Source organism: Salvia splendens, chromosome 11 (assembly GCF_004379255.2).
Source record: "Salvia splendens isolate huo1 chromosome 11, SspV2, whole genome shotgun sequence".
NCBI lineage: Eukaryota > Viridiplantae > Streptophyta > Magnoliopsida > Lamiales > Lamiaceae > Salvia > Salvia splendens.
In genome coordinates this window covers 109,877-129,164 of record NC_056042.1, presented here as the reverse complement: position 1 = coordinate 129,164, position 19,288 = coordinate 109,877, and the positions used below count along the sequence as shown (strand labels likewise).

At 37.2% G+C, this 19,288-nt stretch overlaps 4 protein-coding genes across 8 annotated transcripts; 1 reads left to right on the top strand and 3 right to left on the bottom strand.

Annotated features, from left to right (window-relative positions):
* Window positions 1-1,914: 1,914 nt before the first annotated feature.
* On the bottom strand, window positions 1,915-8,416 carry LOC121755730 (GBF-interacting protein 1-like). 3 transcript variants are annotated; one of them, XM_042151092.1, is made up of 11 exons: window positions 8,000-8,416; window positions 7,104-7,147; window positions 6,755-6,854; window positions 6,334-6,466; window positions 5,791-6,161; window positions 5,494-5,673; window positions 4,693-5,074; window positions 3,983-4,283; window positions 3,623-3,784; window positions 2,904-3,404; window positions 1,915-2,796 (listed from the first exon to the last, which is right to left on the bottom strand). In XM_042151092.1, the coding sequence occupies exons 1-11, from the start codon at window positions 8,175-8,177 to the stop codon at window positions 2,503-2,505; spliced, it is 2,646 nt and encodes an 881-aa protein (XP_042007026.1). In that variant the 5' UTR covers window positions 8,178-8,416; the 3' UTR covers window positions 1,915-2,502. The 3 variants fall into 3 exon arrangements, with proteins under 3 accessions (XP_042007026.1, XP_042007028.1, XP_042007027.1); XM_042151094.1 differs by having other exon boundaries at window positions 2,904-3,398; XM_042151093.1 differs by having other exon boundaries at window positions 5,494-5,670.
* A 1,418-nt stretch (window positions 8,417-9,834) lies between these two features.
* LOC121753742 lies at window positions 9,835-12,125 on the bottom strand. The gene is made up of 6 exons (XM_042148990.1): window positions 11,722-12,125; window positions 11,455-11,600; window positions 10,796-10,964; window positions 10,452-10,550; window positions 10,285-10,367; window positions 9,835-10,212 (listed from the first exon to the last, which is right to left on the bottom strand). Exons 1-6 carry the CDS (start codon window positions 12,103-12,105, stop codon window positions 10,089-10,091), a joined length of 1,005 nt encoding a protein of 334 aa, XP_042004924.1. The 5' UTR covers window positions 12,106-12,125; the 3' UTR covers window positions 9,835-10,088.
* A 1,132-nt stretch (window positions 12,126-13,257) lies between these two features.
* LOC121753588 (transmembrane emp24 domain-containing protein p24beta2-like) lies at window positions 13,258-14,389 on the top strand. Of its 2 annotated transcripts, none has more exons than XM_042148800.1 (5): window positions 13,258-13,296; window positions 13,498-13,689; window positions 13,769-13,955; window positions 14,038-14,145; window positions 14,217-14,389. In XM_042148800.1, exons 1-5 carry the CDS (start codon window positions 13,276-13,278, stop codon window positions 14,348-14,350), a joined length of 642 nt encoding a protein of 213 aa, XP_042004734.1. In that variant the 5' UTR covers window positions 13,258-13,275; the 3' UTR covers window positions 14,351-14,389. The 2 variants fall into 2 exon arrangements, with proteins under 2 accessions (XP_042004734.1, XP_042004735.1); XM_042148801.1 differs by lacking the exon at window positions 13,258-13,296 and adding an exon at window positions 13,376-13,395.
* A 100-nt stretch (window positions 14,390-14,489) lies between these two features.
* Window positions 14,490-18,983, bottom strand: LOC121753586 (acetyl-CoA acetyltransferase, cytosolic 1-like). 2 transcript variants are annotated; one of them, XM_042148799.1, is made up of 14 exons: window positions 18,630-18,983; window positions 18,032-18,094; window positions 17,329-17,427; window positions 17,069-17,242; window positions 16,833-16,938; window positions 16,557-16,695; window positions 16,339-16,416; window positions 16,192-16,257; window positions 15,984-16,069; window positions 15,758-15,857; window positions 15,521-15,673; window positions 15,301-15,387; window positions 15,058-15,163; window positions 14,490-14,717 (listed from the first exon to the last, which is right to left on the bottom strand). In XM_042148799.1, exons 2-13 carry the CDS (start codon window positions 18,063-18,065, stop codon window positions 15,074-15,076), a joined length of 1,212 nt encoding a protein of 403 aa, XP_042004733.1. In that variant the 5' UTR covers window positions 18,066-18,094; window positions 18,630-18,983; the 3' UTR covers window positions 14,490-14,717; window positions 15,058-15,073. The 2 variants fall into 2 exon arrangements, with proteins under 2 accessions (XP_042004733.1, XP_042004732.1); XM_042148798.1 differs by having other exon boundaries at window positions 18,032-18,091.
* Window positions 18,984-19,288: the final 305 nt, after the last annotated feature.

The following is a 19,288-nucleotide window of genomic DNA, read 5'->3' as shown; positions in this document are numbered from 1 at the left end:
TATTCCTGAAAATATAGTAGTATAGTTTTCAACAATGTGTACAAAATTTCGAAATTGCACAAACAAATCCTCACTCAAAAGCTAAATAAATGTACAAATCTAAAAGCACGTGGTGCAACTGTTTTACGATTGGATATTAGTCGGTTGATGTCTATTGCGTATAAATCATAAATTGGTAGGTTTATGTCCAATCTCTAATTCCAACACATGTTTTAATCTATTTATAAACTCGAATTTATTTAATCATTATTTATATATATATCATATTTATACTTAATTAGAAGATGTTAAATGATTTCAGTCACCTTGATGTTGAATATATATCACTCAACCAGCCCAAAATAACCAAAAAAACTTTAGTTTATCTTCTATTTAAAACCAAGAAAATAAACATTTGATTTGAATGAATATTTCCTAAATATTTTCCCTAGTCCAATAAATAAGTAGATGAGGCCCGACAAAAGGAATATAGATTTAAGCTAATTTAAAATAAATAATTAAAGCATAAAAATACAGAAAAAATTAAATTTAGCCAATATGGCATAATCTTTACAATTCTAAAGTAAAAACTTTCTCATTAATCAATGGTCCATACTGTCTGACCTTGACCTACTTTCCTACACAAAGAAAAGTATATATGCACCTAAATTAGGCTCAAATATATGTTAGTAGAAAGGAAATATCTTTTGTATCTCAAAAACAAAAAAAAAATACCTAAATTTTCCTCAATATTGCATGATGCATGTTGGATCTACCCAACATTTATTCAAACCTGACTTAATTATTAGTGAAACTTTTTTTTATCGGATTTTAGGTAAAAAGTGTTAGCCCCAACTCCATTAATATGTAAAATATCATGCAAAAACTTTAGTTTTAATTTTATTTTTGAAACAATGCAAAAATAAAGGAGGAAAATTACAAGATCAACTTATTATTTAATAGTATTAATTTATAACATGAATTTAACATAATCCAAAATCTTTCATTCCGTGATTGATTGAAGTGCGGGCTCCCATGCAAATTGAATTCGGGCCCTCTCCTTTCTCCCAAATTTCAATTTCGAACCATTTGAACATTTATTTCCAATATTTTTACCATAGGGATTAGAGGTTGCACCACTAGAATCTTGCTTATCAATCGAACCAATGCCCGTAAACCTATCATGCAAGTTTTGGGCTGTGATTTTTATCCCGGGCTTCACTAGAAATCCCATTGAAGGATGATAGCCCGTCCTGAGAAGCATTGTCAATCGATGAAAAACTCGGGCTACTCATGTCGGGCTTTATGGTTCAACGCATGAGCTTATGCACTGTCCAGACAGACACAACGTAGTATTTCTGGCCAGGGACAAGGATTTCTTCAGGCCGGACTACTGAGTCCCAAGGCCTCCGGAAGATTTCCGGCCGAGCCAGGAGAAAAGAGGGATTCTTTTGTATGATAGTAGCCGCGGTAGTGGCCATGTAGTAGCGCTCCGTGTGCCATCCGGCATGAACGATCTTGATGGCCCGAGATTGCCAGAGTCCAGGGGCAGGGGTTGTGGCATGCCTTTCTTGAATGGAGACGGTGGTATTATTAGGCTTCAACAAGCCAAAGATGTTAAGCATTTTTCTTCTTTGGTTGCCTAAAGATATGTTGAGCTATTAGAACTAGTTGATGGAAAAGGTTTATTAAGATTTAACGGATGGGATTTAGTTAGGAGAATCAATAATTACAAGAAATTAGTTAGCTTAATTGGTTTGATAGTTGTAATGTGTTAGCTGGTTGTAATGTAGGGAGAATTTCTTGACATTAGAGACTAAAAATAAAAGCATAGGCCATCTAATTGTAATTAGTCAACACCTAAGTGTTACTTAAAAGGCATAGAAAAACACAGCAAAAATATTCGGCAGAAGAAAATTCTTCTAAAAAACGAGAGAAAAGGTTGAATTTGATTATTTAGTCTAATCAGCAACATAAAATTCCCCATATGAATATAATAAGCCCAGTTACAACAGTTGGGAAAAAGTACATCTTCCATGCTACCAAAAAAATTCTCACTTTACAGGAAAGACGCGGGCGGGGAGATGATGAGGGCGAAACAATTAGGGGGAGAGAACGAACACCTAGGAACCTCACATGTGAAGCCGCCGCCTATAACAACTCTAACTTTCAACCAAAAACCAAAAGAATATAAAAGCTCTACTAACAAGGAAGCTAAAACCTAAAAAAGGTCTCTGGAGGATTACAGAGTCAAAAACCATCGAGGAGGAGCAACAAAGAGACAGTTGGCGCGTTTTCTGGCCTCAATTAACTTAAAAAGAGAAGTTACCAGTCATAGGAAGACCACAAAAATATATCAGCCAATTTCATTGGCCCCCCCTTCTATTAATTTACACTCAGTTTTCTGGCATTCTTTGTGTTTCTAACTTACCATTCGATCAGAGCATGATTGGAAATTTCACTGAGAGAAGTAATGAATGGGAGTTTGAATTGTCACCTCCTCAAGGAACACTGTATCCTCTCTTAGTAGTTGCTTGGCCAGTTAAGTTGTGCGTGCTGCGGCTGCTGCTGGTAAACATTGCCCGTTGGTCCCACCATGTCTGCAGGATTTGTAATGCCTTGAGACTGTTGCAATAGAGGGTGGACGTTTTGTGGTGTTACTGCCTGTCCGGGGTGGAAGATGCCAGTGAAGGTTCCATGGCCCATCTGGGTTGGGGTGAAAGCCAGCTGACCCTGAGGAAGATTGTAGTAAGAACCTGCATGCAAGGTAGGAATATCCCGACCTGGGGTGGCAAACCATACACCGGAACCTTCATTCTGCAACAAAAGTAAGCAGATGGCATTGGTGGGAGGTATTATATCAAAATTACTAACATTGGGCAACTCCTTATATTGCTAATGTAAAAATTTATGATGAAGAATACCTGCTGGCCACTACTATAGACATTATTCTCCTTTACGTGTGGTACACCAATATCCTCATTTGATGTTGAAGTAACAGGAGCTGGCGCTGAGCCAGAAGAGTAGTTGGCTGGAGAAAGACCATACGGCCCATAGTTTCCAGGTACTCCAGTGGGAGCAGAGCTTCCTATATTTGGTCCTTGCTTATATTGTGAAACTGAATATTTAGCAGCTGTCCCAGGTGCAGTTGGATACAGACTGCCAGCCTGAGGTTGCTGAGGAAAGGCACTGTTGCTTAAGAACGGATGAATTGCGGGTGGTGGTGAGACATAGAACGGGGGGAAATAAGAACCATATGGAATGTAGTTAGGAGGATAATGAGGTAGATGAACACCGTGTGGTTGCCTGAACACAGGATGAGGCTGTGGTGATGCCGGTATAGAGCTCTGCATTACCCCAGTAGCTTGAGTCGCAAGCGGTGTTGGAGATGCCGTAGACAGAACCAAAGGAACACCACCCTGCAACTACATTACATCAATCAGCTTGTAGGACTATTCTAAGTGAGAAAGTGAAACGAACAGCATAAAAAAATCAAATTCAATTTGACCAGTGAGTTTTCATACTAACTAAAACAGAATTGTAAGCCATAAACATCCTCCGACATAAAAACAACATTGTTATAAGAAGCAATTTATGCACATGTATGTCCTGTAAGGATATTTTAGAGATTTGGGGCCCAAACCTCTTCAGGATTCTGAGAAGTCTGTGCAGAAACCATTGCAGGATTTCCATTATACTTGTTTGCAGCTCCAGCAGCAAGAAAAGGGGAAATGCGGCCATCACTATCCATGCCGGAACGATAAAATAGTGCATAATAGCTTGCTGGGTCAAAAGATTGTGGCATCTGTTCAGCATATCATTGGCATTAGAAGCTGATATTGTAAAGACACACACCAACATAAAAAATATATTGAATGGCAAGAATAGTGTCACTGAAGATATTGAATTTCATAGGTTAAGATGCATCGGTGATCAGTATGTGCTTATTTAGCAATCAACACAGAGTGTGAGAGGAACGGACAAATGATACAAGAAAACATACAACAAAGCCTGGAAGTCGAGGAGCATCACGAGCCTGAGGCTCTGAATTTTCAGAAGTTGGAAGCTGGCTACCCAATAGTGGTGGCATGAAACCAAAACCATAGTTTGAAGAAGTTTGGACCACATGATGTGGCTGTGTTCCAGGAGCAACCTCCATAACGGGCTCATTGTAATCAGTGGTAATAGAGGATGAGACTTCAACCTCACCAGATGCAAATTTTTCTGGTCCTTGTGAAGGTGATTGGGGTTGTTCAGGATACTTTGTTTCAGTATCCTCCACAGCTGCTAATGAAGCCTGATTGCTGTAAACCAAAAGGAAACTAAAATATTTGAGAAGAACAGAACAGAGCATTGAGCCTCAAGCAGGATGTTTCAGGTTAGCACCGTGAAAAAAGGGAATGTAAACACTGTTTACATGAATGAACATCTACAACATAACAGACAAGATGCTACATGAATGGTGCCAGTTAATGTTGCAAGAGAGCTCTATCAAAAGAGAATGAGACGATATCATTAAATGTGTAACCGATGAATGAATGTCTATGAATAACACAATCTGAATATGTGAGTTCAACAATCAATTATATACAACTACACTGATACTATACATAGATTGGAGAAACATTGTTGTCATACCAAAGCATATCATGCACAGCAAAAATGATAGGTAAGGTACAAAGAGAAGTATAAACTTATGAAGGACAAAGGCACCTTAATTCCAGATCCTTCACGGTTTCATCAACAGTCTCAGAGGATTCTGACGGTGATGGACTCTTATCAACTGTCAGACCATTTTGATTGATATCCAGAGCGAAGGAAGCATCAAAACTTCCGAAACAAAACCCAAGTTTCTCAATTTCAGGGACATGTAGATGATTAGGCATAATCACATGTTGTCTCTCTGAAATGTGCGACTCCTCTAACTTCTTCTGCAGCTCCAGAGTTGCATCTTTTGTAGTGGCAGCAGCAGTAGTCAGTGGTTCCAGATGACTTCCACCGGACACAGTAGAAACGTCGGACAGAGAAGCTGCATTAGCATCCTGACTAACATTGGGGTTTGTAGATTTTGGTTTCCACTCTTTACCAGGACCAACTGTTTCAAAGATGCATGCAACCACTGTAAGCAATTCATGGCCCCTAACTCACATTCCATAAGATCAATGCTAGATACTGCTGAAACACATAGTCTTCTGAACCTAACTCTAATGTGCTTACTGCGTACGTTACAAGATTGAATGTATCATCTCATCCGAGAAAGACACAATCGTGTGGATTTCAAAACTAAAAAAATTAATATCTCTGCTCAAGTTGAAACTTTTGACTTCAACCAGCAAACGATAACCAATAAGAGAAATAATGAAAATCGCTAGTAGTTCGCAAATATGTACGCTTCTGAATAATAGTTCTTTACGATCTAAACTACATACTCAGTTCGGTAACCATCAAGCAGTAAAAACTGAACCAAATCACTGAGTATACCAACTTTTAATATTGCATCTTAAAGATGAATACCTTTTTGGGGACCAATAACTTGAGACCGATTGCTGTAATTAGATGAGGGCCTACTACCAGAAGAAACACCAACCGTCGAAGATGGTGTTTGTGTAGACTCTAAATGCTGATTCTTTCCAACTCTCTGGAGATCATTTGGCATCTTTTGCTCAATGGCAAATCCAACCTCTGAAGCAGCTACTACAAATCTCAAAATAACAGAATAATTCCATAAGCAACTTTCTATGGTGCCTCAAAAGGCGTCAATATATTCTCAAAATGAGTAAATATATATAAGAACAAACAAAATCAGCATACAGATTTCAGGAGAAGTTGATTTGTTCCCAGTAGGTTTATTATCGACCATTTGATCAGGGGCTTGCTGTCTTCCCACTTCATGATGAATGTTACCTACTGCACTAGGGGGTGGAGAATCTTGAGAGGGTGAAAGCACTGGGTCTGAAGAAGAGAAATAAGACCCTGAGGCTAAAGGAATCGATGCAGCATTTTCAGATGACTCCAGTTTCTGGTGCTGATGGGTATCCTTCACCGGCAGAGTATTGGGGGTTTTCACAGAATCAATCGATGAGGAAACCAGAAGAGGTTTCTCTGATTTATTATGGATAGCAGTTGGATTAGCACTCTGAGGGGGAATTCCAGAAGGACCATTAGATACACCAGTAATCAGGCTGCAAAGACAACAAGATATCGACTTCAACAAAATATTAGGTTGGGAACAGGGAGTGAGGGTCTCCCAAAGCATTAAATATACTTATGGGCATCATATAAGTACGTTTGGTTATTCGAAATAGAAGCACAAAAGAATATATGCCTAATGGAAGGCCACAGCCATCTATTCACCTGGTAGCAGAAGAAGTTTCACTCTTTCTCACAGCTTGTGGAGCAGCTAAGGGAGCCTTGCTAGTACTTTTCTCAGTGAGGTGACTGGCAGAACTTTCCTTTATAGCAGGCAAATATCTTCCACCACCAGCATCTGACAAAATGAGAAGATACAAGGAAATGCCATAGTGCAAATGGTGAGAAACCAGATCTTCTAACTTCACAAAGGTTATGCAAGTAAATAAAATTTACACCCTAACATCAATACTACATTTATTCCAATCATCACAACAGCTCAATTACAGTGCTCCACGAGCAGTGCTGAGCATGATAATAACTAGTAGGATACTATGATTACAAAAAGGATACAGCAGAACATGAATAATTCAACTATCAAAGGCTAAGTGATACGATATGGAACGGTAATCAAATGCAAGTTCACCATGAGATATGTATCGTGATGGATAGTTTCCACGGCCAGCTCTATTTGTTCTTGTCTGGGGAGCAGGTTTCCACTTCTCAGCAGGCTCCTTATTTTGATTCTGGGAAAGTAAACGGTCTATTATGAGATTTTATAGTCACGATCAGACCTTGACTTTTTACTACAAAGAAACATGATGTCCTTTTCCAGTGCACTGTTGCGATTTACAACAGTATTTCTGGTGACTGGCATTAAGCACATAATGAAATATCAGAACAGTCTCGGTAAGACAAAGCTGAAACAGATTCCCAAGGCAGGTCGAACAACAAAAAGAGGGGGACCAGATCTTTAAAGTGGAACGAAGCAGTACCTCCTTCCTCCTGTCGCGTTTTCTTTTTACTTCATGAAAGGTATCTGTTTGAGAGTATTAAAATAGATATCAGTCTGCTGTTCAGAAAATTGAAAAAAATCATATTTGGATCGTAATAAGATTGTACACCTATTTAGCATGCAAATAAGATTGCCTTCCGTAACCCAAACTTGAAGCAAGTAGCATATGATTATATTTTGAGCAATTTGGGGATTTTGCACTGATACTGTGGCTACATAATTGATGAACTACTAATTATTGGGAATCATATATATAACTACATCTTGGACAACGTTTTATACACCCACCAATATCATACAATGATTATTGAATGCCACATAATCTCACGAGATTCATAAACCCATTTCAATGAATTTTTAGTCACTCCAAAATTATTGAACCACAAGAAAGCCATTTTTGTAGCAGAATACAAGAATTAAACATAAAGCACGAAACTGAAATCTTAAACATTAGACAGAAAAACAAAAACAAAAAAATGGGCAGATGAAAAAAAAAAATTCTTATCGGAGAAGCTGGCTCAGTACAGAAAGGGGGGGATATCAACACACGTGCAAGTCAAGCATCACTAAAATACAACACAAAGCAAAACTCCGTAGATTTTCCAATTCCCACTATAAAATAAAACAGAGTATGAAATCGAATCAACGTAGAACACCACCACATGCGTGATTACATAGCTAATACGAAACAAAGAAAGAGCAGAGCAACAATCAAATCCCCCGACCACAATGACATCGAGGATCAAAATAAAAAAAATCGAGATCATACATCAAGCATACATAAAAACCTTTCCACAAATAAAAATCCAAAAAGGCGTTTTCCCATTATTCAAAAAAACAGAATACATAGATTGATATAGAAATAGGATTATTCACCAAGAAGTAGAAGCTTCTGAGTAGTTTCGTTGGGATCCATCGAACATTCCTTGAGCATTGCATAAATCTCATCTTCGGAGTGATTCTGGCCAGTAATCTCCTTTATATTATCGATCGTCTTCTTAACACAGCTCGGAATCGAAACCCTACTTGCACCTCCCTTAACCCCACTGCTCATCTTCTTCTTCCTGAATCCCCAAATACCTCTGTATATATATATATGTGTGTGTGTGTGTGTGTGTATAAAAACACTTAGTTGGGTGTAAAATTCCGCGCAGATGGAGAATAGTATGTATGAATTGGTAATGAAACGAAGCTCTGTATCGAAGAGCGAGGGGGAAGAGGGAGAGAGGGGCTGTGATTTTCGTATTTTAGGGAAAGAGGAGGGGAAGACTTGGGGCAAAGGGTTTTTGTAGAGTGATGATTGTTAAATAAATTGAAATTATTAAAGTTACTCTGTGTAGTGTGTGTGAAAGCGTTAAAAAATGGAGCATTAAATTTATTTATTTTTCTAAAATAATATTGTTCTCAAAATTCAAATAATGAAAATGGTTGAATTACAACTATGCAGACATAGAATACTCTCTTTTTTTGTAAATGATGTGATTTAAAATTTGGGATGGATGCTATTTAAATTATACTACCATTTCTGTAACTTTTAGTCAGTATCATAACTTATGAAATTATACTATTTTTTTCATTTTTTCCAATTATTACACAGCGGTTAAAGTACAAATTAATATGATAAAATCAAATATAATGAAATTACTAACGGTGTTGTTTTGAGCAAAATAATGTCATTCTATTTTGATTGTTGATTGAAACGACACTAATTTATTCGAAACAACGTGATTTTATATATGTTTTGATTTTGGTCAATATAGACAATTACGAAAAATTGATAAATTATAATTTTATATTATAATTTCAAAAATTACTAAGTCTAACCAAAAGTCTTTATAATATTTGGTCTATAGTGTTGGATATGTTACTATATACTATATACTACAAAAGCTTATATTTTGGCAATCCTTATTTATTGTTGTTAGAATTAATTACTAGTTGTTATAGAATACTCACAAAAATTAAAAGGGCATCATATTTAATGCAATTTAGGATTTAACTTTCAACTTTCTTTTTTGTTTTTGTTGTGATTCGACTTAAAGTAATCGAGTTATTGCCCCAAATTAAACAAGACAACAAATTTGGTAAATAGATAAGTACATCGTTGGTTTCATATTCTATCAATGCATGTTATCCCAAGTCATAGATTTTACTTATGAATATCAATAGTGTTTCAACTTATATATATTGTGAAATTATTTCAAAACATTAAAGTATGATTATTTTTTACATTATATGATAGATTTGTTTGAGATATAGATTAGATACACTAACATATCAAATGTTACATATGAACTTGATTAATTGTACCATCTAAGGTGTGGTATGTAGAATATCATATTTCAGTATAATATTTGCAAAAATATAATTTATAATATTAAAGGATGATTGTGTATTTTGTACCAAACAAGTTATTTGGGTGTTATAACCCAAAGTGTTATACAAACAAAAATATTAGTTTTAAAACATATACTTCACTTAACACCAAGAAAAATTGCTGATATTATGCAAAGATTTCTCCATGTATTTCGCTTATCTTGCTTTAAAGATTAGTTTAAAATGAAGAGAGTTTCAATTGTTATAATATAATAATAATTTCAATAAATAACACCTTAGATTTAGATAGACCATTAATCTTTCACACCATCCATGGATAAAACTTGGAGAGTTGATAAGATTAATTAGAATCACAAATGACAAATGGATCTCAATTAGAAAAATAATTCATGTATTTCTATCATATCATATCATCAAATTTCCATTCCCAATTTCAACAATAATCAAACATATGTTATGAACAAAACTACAATAATCAAAAATATGTTATGAACAAAACTACAATAATCAAAATTTTCTTCACTTCTTCAAGTATATTGTAGAACATGCTACCTTCATCGCAGCATAGATTCCTTCAACCTTTCTATATGGCACCAAGTTTAGCTCTTCTTTCATCGGGAGGCCTCGTTCAAAGAGCCTTGTCTGAAGTTGTCTCTCGAGCAACAGACAACAGGGGCCGGAGGAGAAGATAAAGGGAAGGGCCTAAGAATGGGACTAGTGAGAGAGGAAGAAGCCAAGAGCCTTTTCCATCCCTACAAGATAACAACACAACATTGTTAGAAAAAAATGGATATATTTTTTTTTAAATCGTAAGCCTAACTCACCATTTTCGAGCAGTCATGTCATTGTAGATCCAGAATGGAGCGAACGTTGAGAGGAGAGCGAAATCAATACTCATGATGTGGATCTGACAACAAGAGTCTAAATTGAGGTCGGAAACTTTATATTCGAACATAAAATGCATTGCAGAATAAAGAACCGAAATACTCACAAATTTGCTCCCTCGAAAATACTGGAAAAATTCCTTCCACACATCACCACCGGATGAAACTGCATAAGCCATTATCGCCACCCCTGCAGACAACATGACCTGAGAAGTAGTCAGTTAGCTACGTTTTCAAGTGATGTTATGAAACTCTAGAGCAAATCAATGTTAATCTACGAGTATGCATTTCATACAATTGCACATATTCTATCAAAATCAACAAGATGAAAATGAATACACATTACGACGAAATGTTTATACTCAAACGAGAGTGACTCATAGGATAAATGGTGGATCATGCACGTGATTTTCTTTGTAGACAACCTATTTAGTGTAAAGAGTGTCCTCACCCCGGCAGTTATCTTCGATTCAAGGAAATTCAAAGGCCATCTCCTCAGCTCCGATTCTGCAACAGTCGGAGCAGGTGGCCTCCACAGAACAAAGTAGGGAATGAGAGCATATGCACCTCCGAAGCATGATAGAACAACGAATGGCCAAACTGTGATCTTGCTTTTCAAGCTGCAAAAACAACAGCACGTACACATATGATTGAAACACTAATCAAAACCATCCCAGATAAAGTTGAGCATACTAACATACTTAAATTGTTTGTTTGGACATTTCATTTCACCAAAAGACAACAGTTTCTTCTCTATAAATTCTTGGAATCACAAAGACGAAACAAAACCACCAAGAAATTCAAAAAAAAAAGAAACACAGAACACAGTATAAAAACACTAAAACGTTTCATTAAATGGTATTTTTGGACATTTCAGCAAAACCTAATCATGAGAAGAAATCATTAAGAAACCAAAAAACAGTAACACACAGAGTTGATCATGGTAAAAGAAGACACTAAACACATTTCATTGAAATTGTTGTTTTGGACATCGTCACCAAAAGCTAACTCTAGGTTCTTCTCCCCAACAGCTCAGAAATCACAAGGGGAAACCTTCAAGAAAGTCGAGAAACGGATTCGCCTTCGACATATACAGTTAAGAATTTTTACCTTCTGGCAGTAGGGATGAGCAGCATACTGTAAATCAAGGGCCATAAACCCATGATATACCACAAAGCCACCAACACTTGATTCATCTCATAGCCATCATCACCTTTCAAATTCAGTAGCTTTTTCAAAAAATAAACATCCGTGACCTATAATTCCGCCCAAATCATAAATATACACAATCAGATTACAGCTGAAATCAACAATCCCAATTCACAATCACCATAAAAAGTACTTAGAAATGATCAAAACAACACAAAACAAATTTACCGGTGTTTGATTAGGAGCGAGGAAGAAAACGTAGTACATGAGACCAGCCCAGAAAGCAAACAGCAGAAACGACGTTGTCCAGTCCCTCTCCTCCTCTCCACCGCTGCCGCCTCCGCCAGTCTCATTTCCATCGGGAGAAGCAGAAACAATAGGTGGGTCTTGCTGGGATTGGGCGTTTAACGAGCTCCGGCGGCGCAATTTCGCCGGTTTGAGTGTTAAAGGCGAGATTTTTATGAGTTCACAGCTGTGGTTCGAGTCATTATGGATTGAAATTGGGGATTTGGGAAGAGAAATTGAAGATTTTGGGAGATGGGAATTGGGTTTGAGAGGCGGGAGAGAAGAGTTGCAGGAAACAATTGAGGAGCTTGCTGCTATCATGTTCATTTTCTTTGAAAAAAAAGTTCTTGTTGCTGTAGTAGAGGGGAGAGTGTAACTGTATGTAGTTTTGTAAATTGCAATTGAGGCCCTCGTAATTCCCAAATAATAAATTACTACTTGAAACTTGAATGAGCCTGTTAAAGTGCCTATTTTGAAACTTGAAAATTGCAATTGAGGCCCTCGTAATTCCCAAATAAATATTTAGTATTAAAATAATTGAGGCTCTCGAAACTTGAAACATCCATTAGATAAAGTTTGTAAAAATAATATTCCATCAGTCCTTAAAGAATACTTATAAACTTGTTATATTTTAGCAGATATTGGAGCTCAATTACATGTTTAGGATGACTGCCATTCTGATCTTGGAATAGGTGTTGAGTTTATGCTTATTGGATTGGATTTACTTGTTTTTCCATGTCTTCACTCCACCAAGAAAAGATGCAAATTAGGCTGTTTTATCAAACTTGTTGTGTTATTAGGACAAGAGCTGGCACTGACCTTCTTACCGATACTGCCAAGGTATGTCGACTCAGGTTATAAAGCTGCACTCGGCAATTGCTTTGAGATAGAGGAGTGGGGGCCGATTGAATGGAGCGTTTTGGCTAAACATTTTGAACGACAAGGGAAATCACCTCTCTTTGTACTCGTGTATTGTTTTTGGTTCATACGACAATACAAACAGATGGTTTTATGCATTTTGCGTGTGGAACAAATGCTGCTTGTGTAGTAATTTTGTCTTCTTTTTTTTTTCTCATGACGTGGCAGCAATATATGGTGCAACTGGATGGGAGCGGCTAGCTGAAGGATGACAATGTCTCCAGAAGTGATGGTATATATATATATATAGGTGGAAATGGAAGATGATGTCGTAACGGTGTTTCATCTTGTATTTCGTACATGGACTGAGTTGGTATCTGTAGTTCCCCTTCTCCTAATGGTAGATTGAACAATTTCTTGAGTTAGATTCAATTTGTGGTGACCTACATTTGCAATTGGTTCTGAATAAATGGATGATTTTTGTACTTGAAAACAGAGTATATCCCAAAAATGTGACATAACTAGAGATTTTGTGTATGAAAATGATCAAATGATGAAAGAAGTGCCAAAATTCACTTTTTCCACATAATAGTACTACAAACTAAAGAAGTGTTCTATTTTCATTTTTAACCACAAGTTATGAGATCTTCACTCCACCAAGTAAGCGAAGCGAGACTATTCTCAAACTACTCGTCCCATTAAAATAAGAAAGCAATTTTGTTTTTGTTAAGATTCTAAACAAAAAATCCCAAGATCACAGTAATTCCCAATTTTTTTTTATTACAGTAAGAAGTCCCATGAATCAAACCTCATATATCTTGATTTTGCATCGCTAATGAATAATTTTGTGTGTTTTTTCAGATGGGTATGTTGATGTTTTGGACGGTAATAGTATGTTTAATGAAGTTAGGATTTGGTATAAGATTTGTGATCGACAAAGAAGAGTGTTTCTCTCACAATATTCTGTATGAAGGCGATGTTGTTCATGCTTCCTTTGTGGTCATCAAGGCTGATAATGCTTGGCATCACACGGACGAAGGCGTCGATTTCGTCGTTAGTACAGACTATTTTTTAAGTTACAACTCACACTCAATAATTATTTATTACTACCGTCTTTGTTTATTGAATGTAGATAAAGGGGCCAGGTGGAGAGGAGATCAAAGAGTTCCATGACATGATAAGTGACAAATATGAATTCATGGCTCAAAGAAAAGGGATCTACCACTTTTGCTTCACCAACAAATCTCCCTTCCACGAGACCATCGATTTCGACGTGCTCGTCGGCCACTACAAGAGCTATGAGCAGCACGCCAAGAACGGTACACGCCTGCCTTCTTCGCTTTCTTTGCCACTTATCATCTCCTACTCAAACATCTGTCTGTCTTTTTTTTTAACGAGTAGAGCATTTCAACCCTGTTGTCGAGCAAATCTCCAAGCTCGAAGAAGCTCTCTACAATATCCAGTTCGAGCAGCACTGGCTCGAGGCTCAGACCGATCGCCAAGCTATTGGTACATCCATCCCCCTCCCCTACTTCTTGTGTTCAAACTCTTTTTTTAAACTAGTGTTTTCTTGAGGGCAGTGAACGAATCAATGAGCCGGAGAGCGGTGTACAAGGCGATATTTGAGTCGTTAGCTCTTATCGGAGCTAGCTCCCTCCAGGTTTTCCTCCTACAGCGCCTTTTTGAACGCAAGCTCGGGACTTCTCGAGTCTGAAACTCCAACGGAGGATCTCCAGACCTACTAGATTGGTTTTATCTGTTATATTCTCGTGTTATATCTCATATTTCGATTCATCAAAACATTGAGATACATCCGTGACCAATTTACTGCGTATATCAATGAAATAAAATACTACATGAAACAAGAACATTTATTGAGATAAAAGTATACACCGTAAAATGATTCAGAAACACACTCTTTTCTACTAATCTAAGTTCAATTTATTGGATGAAGAAATAACTCAAAAGGATTCTTATCTAAAACTGAGAAGGTACTGATTAATCTACTTCGCTCTGCTTTCCAACTCTTCAATGCTGCTATAAATCAGCCATGGCTGTTTCTGCTTCCGGTTGAGTGAAATCTGCGACAGGGACGAACGTTAGTCGACTATAAAATTGAACGCCTTTAATCATGCAAAAGTTACAATTAATATATATCAACACAAACACGCCACAACCGGATTATAACCAAAATGGTCGACACAAAACTACCTCGTATGGCCATTTAATTATAGTTTGAAGTTTGAACCTCAACCTGAACCCAAGACCGACTTTTTTTTCAACACGCAATGAAAATTATATTTAGAAATCATGAGGGGAGGGACACTTCGCCTCCATGGCTAGTTTTTTCGGTCGTTTAAGGCCGGTTGCACTGACTACACTATTCAAGCAGGATAAAGTAATATTTGAGCCTTGGCATACCACAAACTGGGTGGGATTACACAAGTTCTAAGACGAGGGCTGAGGCACCTCCTCCTCCGTTGCAAACACCACCAACACCATACTTCCCGTTCTTTTGCTTCAAAACCTGAGATAACGCGATTTGAACATCAATGCCTATTGATTTAAAGCTGCACAAAATCTTGATTCCCTAATCTCCAACACTCAATGATCCATGAGGAATTTGTTTGGAATCGCAAGATTGGTCGAGAGAGGATAACATACCCCCAAAAGAGTGACCAAGATACGAGCGCCACTGCAACCGAGAGGATGCCCCAGAGACACAGCTCCACCGTGTACGTTAACTCTTTCCTGCAAAATATGTATTTAACAAAGTTTAGAACAATCAAATCTCTATCAAAACACAACAAGTACGGGAGTGTGAAGATATTATTTTTATCTATTATCGATTTTATTTAGTGATTTCATAGGGCTAAGAGCTCACCGGACTTAGATCCAATAGCTTCTGATTTGCAAGAGCCACAACAGCGAAAGCTTCGTTGATTTCGTAATAGTCTACTTTAGATGCTTCTATACCAGCATTCTTGAGTGCCTTGGGAATTGCAAGAGCTGGGGCGGTTGTAAACAATTCTGGGGCCTGAAGACATGGTCAACATTATAAATGAGCAAACAGGCGACGAGATGGTTCAAGATTCATAAGAATGCGTAAAAGCAGACGTACATGGGCGGCATCAGCATATCCGGAGATCTTTGCGATGACTGTAAGCCCGAGCTCCAGAGCTTTCTGCCCACTCACTAAAACAAGAGCTGCGGCACCATCGCTGAAAAACGAGATCAAATTCACTCATCAATAGAGATATCAAGAAAATTTGCTGATATTTTCATGTAATTATACTGAGTTGTGTAATTAAGATTAACTTAATAGGATGAAAGGGAATGTGTGAAACCTTATGCTAGAAGCGTTGCCAGCTGTGACAGTTCCTCCCGTTTCCTTGAAACTCGGTCTCAGCTTCCTCAACTTTGCAGCATCAAACTGACATGGAAAGAAAGTAGTTAGCAATGAAGATTGATAAATTTTACGTATTGCGTATATGGACTAATGGATAATAACTTTTGGCAAAACCCAAAATATTTCAAGCATTTTTGAAGCTTCACCTTTCCAAGACCTTCATCCTTGTCGACAATGGTGGATGGTCGCCCTCTCCCACCGGATACTTCAACCTGCATCCAAGAAAAGGGCGTTTATAAAGCAGCAATCCGAAAATTCGACACCATCTACAAGCCAATGTCCAGTTATCTTACTGGAGTGATCTCCCATGCAAAGGAACCGGCATCTTGAGAAGCAATTCCACGCTCAAAACTTTGGACTGCAAAGTCATCCTGTACAAAATAAGCACTACAGTGTTATAAGCATCGTACAAAATGCCGGTTGCTGCAAATCTTTGCTTACAATACTATATGAGATGGAAACTCGCAGTGGATAATACATATTCATGGAGTCTGAAATGGTAAAGAAGAACCTGCTGCACTCTTGTAATGCTATGGTTCTCAGCACATAATTCAGCACACACACCCATGCCAACGTCGCCATAAACGTCCCAGAGTCCATCTTTCAGCATTCCATCAACAAGAGAGTCATGTCCCAGTCGAGATCCTTTCCTAGAATAAGACAAGACAGAGAAGAAGTGACTTATCAGTATGGTGATGAAACGTCATCATCTCTCGTTTTTAAGCAACACCATTACATAGAATAAGACTGTCATTATTCATCTCTTGAACAGATAACGAATACCAACCTCGCCTCTGCGATGTATTTTGGGACATTCGACATGCTCTCCATGCCACCGGCCACTACAACGTCATTGAGACCCAACTGGATGCTTTGTGCTGCTAGCATGGTCGCTGCCATGTCACACAGAAATGTTCAAAGTCACGACCAAAAATGGCATAAACATTAGGTGAAATGCATTTCAACACGATCAAAATAAACTTCTTTAGGAGATTAGCGAATTTCAGATGTTATGAAACTGACCTTTCATTCCAGAGGCACAGACTTTGTTGATGGTTGTACAGACTACAGAATTCGGGATCCCGGCTCCCAATGCTGCCTGGCGGGCAGGAGCCTGTCCTAAGTTTGCGCTGAGTACATTTCCAAAGAATACTTCTTGGACAAGTGATGGATCGATATTTGCTCTTTTCAAAGCACCTAGATGTTGATGGTAGGTAGAAAGATAAGATTAAAAACCCGTAACACTGACATTGAAAGACACAGAGTAGATTTTGTGATCTTACTCTGAATGGCTATAGATCCGAGCTTGGTTGCTGGTACTGATGAAAGTGCACCGAGAAAACCACCCATAGGTGTTCGAGCAACACCCACGATACAAACATCTATGTGACATAAAAGGTAAGAAATAACAAATTTTTATCAAGAATGTAGCACCAAATACCAACAAAAAAAGGGAGATGCTTAGAAGTTTTCGACTATAAGGAAGACCGAATATCAGAAAACATAAGCTTTTTCAAGCATCGCAAGAAATGCTACACAAGAACAAAATAAGTTACAGAGTAAGTATGAAATATGCAACAAATACAAATAAAGCAAAGGATACGACTATGAATCTAACTCGCGAGAAGACCATACATATATATTTCTTCATAATATTTTATCATTGACAAAATCACTGTTTTGTACGGAGTAGTATTATTTTTTAATCATTTGAACCAGCTTTTTTTTTATTAATTTCCTTTGTTATCAAGCCCCCTCTTAAACACAAACAGGACTTCTCTATGTTACTAAGCACTCTGGACACTGAATGTGAGGATATTCAACAAAATTCAAGAACAAATCATGAGAAGTAAAAACACCTTAAGATTCAACAAAACGTAAAAACAAACACAAGTCACAAAGTGAAGCAAAATCTAGCATTAGTATGTATTGCAGCTAGTTGGTTGTGTACAAAAAAAGAAAGAAAAGTAAAGTAAACAAAGCTACCTCTTGGGTTGATTGAAGCAGCTGCTGGTGCCATGATCGACTTTTGAGCAAGATTAAAGCCTGCTATAAGCGAAATTCATTGAGATTAGATGCAAAAATAATACAGATTAAAGAGCATGAAGCTGCAGATAAAAACACAATCTTGTGCATGATCCTCAAATTTCTAAAAGATCCCATTTTTATTGCTTCACATAACAAGTAAGCTGTTAGCTGTTAGGTGATATACATATACATATACATATACATATACATATACATATACATATATATATGCACAATCCAACCTATTCTTGAAAATCAATTCATCTAGAAATAGAAAACAACAATTCAAAAACTATAATCACTAAGCCAGCTGATCCAGTCTGAATCATCATTTCACACAGACACACAATAACACATATAGATCTCATACAAAGTAAACATACAGCTTCAGAAACACTCAAGAATTAGATCTAAGAAAAGCAAGATATCAAAGGGGAAACAGCCACTGAGAAACTTGTAAGAAACATGAAAGACCCTTTTCAAGAAAATCTGATCCCAGATGATAAAAACACTAAAATCAAACACATTTGAACATGCCTCATCAACAAATATTTACCTTAAGAATGGAACAGCAGAAAAAAGAATACAACCGAAGAATGGAACTCCAGCAAAGCTCGCTGTCGACTATATATAGATATAGAGAAGGGTGTGAGGTTGGATGGCTCAGTGTGTGTGAGTTGGTGAGGTTTGAACAGATAGTAATACTAAACTAACCGGCTTTCTTGAATTCACAGTCAACAATTTCCAGTATTTTTATACTTCAAAATAACATTACAGAAAAATGGGGGTTTTGATATAATTCATGTAATCATATCATATGTTTGATAAAGATTTAATCTTTCTTTGAATGGCTTTTGGGACGGGATTTTACTTTTTTTTAAGGTCAGAATTGTGAATTGGGAATCTAATTTCAAGAGGCGTTTTTTGTTTTCATTTTCATATGGGCTTTTTGTGAATGTTACTAGCAGGAGTATTTATTTAGTGTGGGTTCCATAAAATTTAATAGCTGTATATTTAGATAAAATTAAACGAGTTTTTTAGGTAAGCATCGTTCATGTGATTAAATGAGAGGTGATTGAGAGTTTAAAATTCAATACGTGGGTCGTGGGAACGATTTTTAATTATTGGATAGTGAATATTTACAGTAGATAAATTATTGATGTATATACTCCTATAAATCAATGTTTAAGATCGAATCTCAAGAATAAGAACAAT

Excerpts from the sequence above, each read along its gene's own strand:
- LOC121753586 (XM_042148799.1), bottom strand. The coding sequence starts at position 18,065 with ATGGCACCAGCAGCTGCTTCAATCAACCCAAGAG. Across the intron at positions 15,858-15,983 it reads GGCAACGCTTCTAGCATAAG|CGATGGTGCCGCAGCTCTTG; the intron begins GTTTCACACATT and ends CTCGTTTTTCAG. Across the intron at positions 15,674-15,757 it reads GATATGCTGATGCCGCCCAT|GCCCCAGAATTGTTTACAAC; the intron begins GTACGTCTGCTT and ends CCATGTCTTCAG.
- LOC121755730 (XM_042151092.1), bottom strand. The coding sequence starts at position 8,177 with ATGAGCAGTGGGGTTAAGGGAGGTGCAAGTAGGGTTTCGATTCCGAGC. Across the intron at positions 7,148-7,999 it reads TCAGAAGCTTCTACTTCTTG|ATACCTTTCATGAAGTAAAA; the intron begins GTGAATAATCCT and ends ACTCTCAAACAG. Across the intron at positions 6,855-7,103 it reads AACGCGACAGGAGGAAGGAG|AATCAAAATAAGGAGCCTGC; the intron begins GTACTGCTTCGT and ends TTACTTTCCCAG.
- LOC121753588 (XM_042148800.1), top strand. The coding sequence starts at position 13,276 with ATGAGATCTTCACTCCACCAA. Across the intron at positions 13,297-13,497 it reads TGAGATCTTCACTCCACCAA|ATGGGTATGTTGATGTTTTG; the intron begins GTAAGCGAAGCG and ends GTGTTTTTTCAG. Across the intron at positions 13,956-14,037 it reads TGAGCAGCACGCCAAGAACG|AGCATTTCAACCCTGTTGTC; the intron begins GTACACGCCTGC and ends TTTAACGAGTAG.
- LOC121753742 (XM_042148990.1), bottom strand. The coding sequence starts at position 12,105 with ATGAACATGATAGCAGCAAGCTCCTCAATTGTTTCCTGCAACTCTTCT. Across the intron at positions 10,551-10,795 it reads AATCGAAGATAACTGCCGGG|GTCATGTTGTCTGCAGGGGT; the intron begins GTGAGGACACTC and ends ACTACTTCTCAG. Across the intron at positions 10,368-10,451 it reads ATTTTCGAGGGAGCAAATTT|ATCCACATCATGAGTATTGA; the intron begins GTGAGTATTTCG and ends TCTTGTTGTCAG.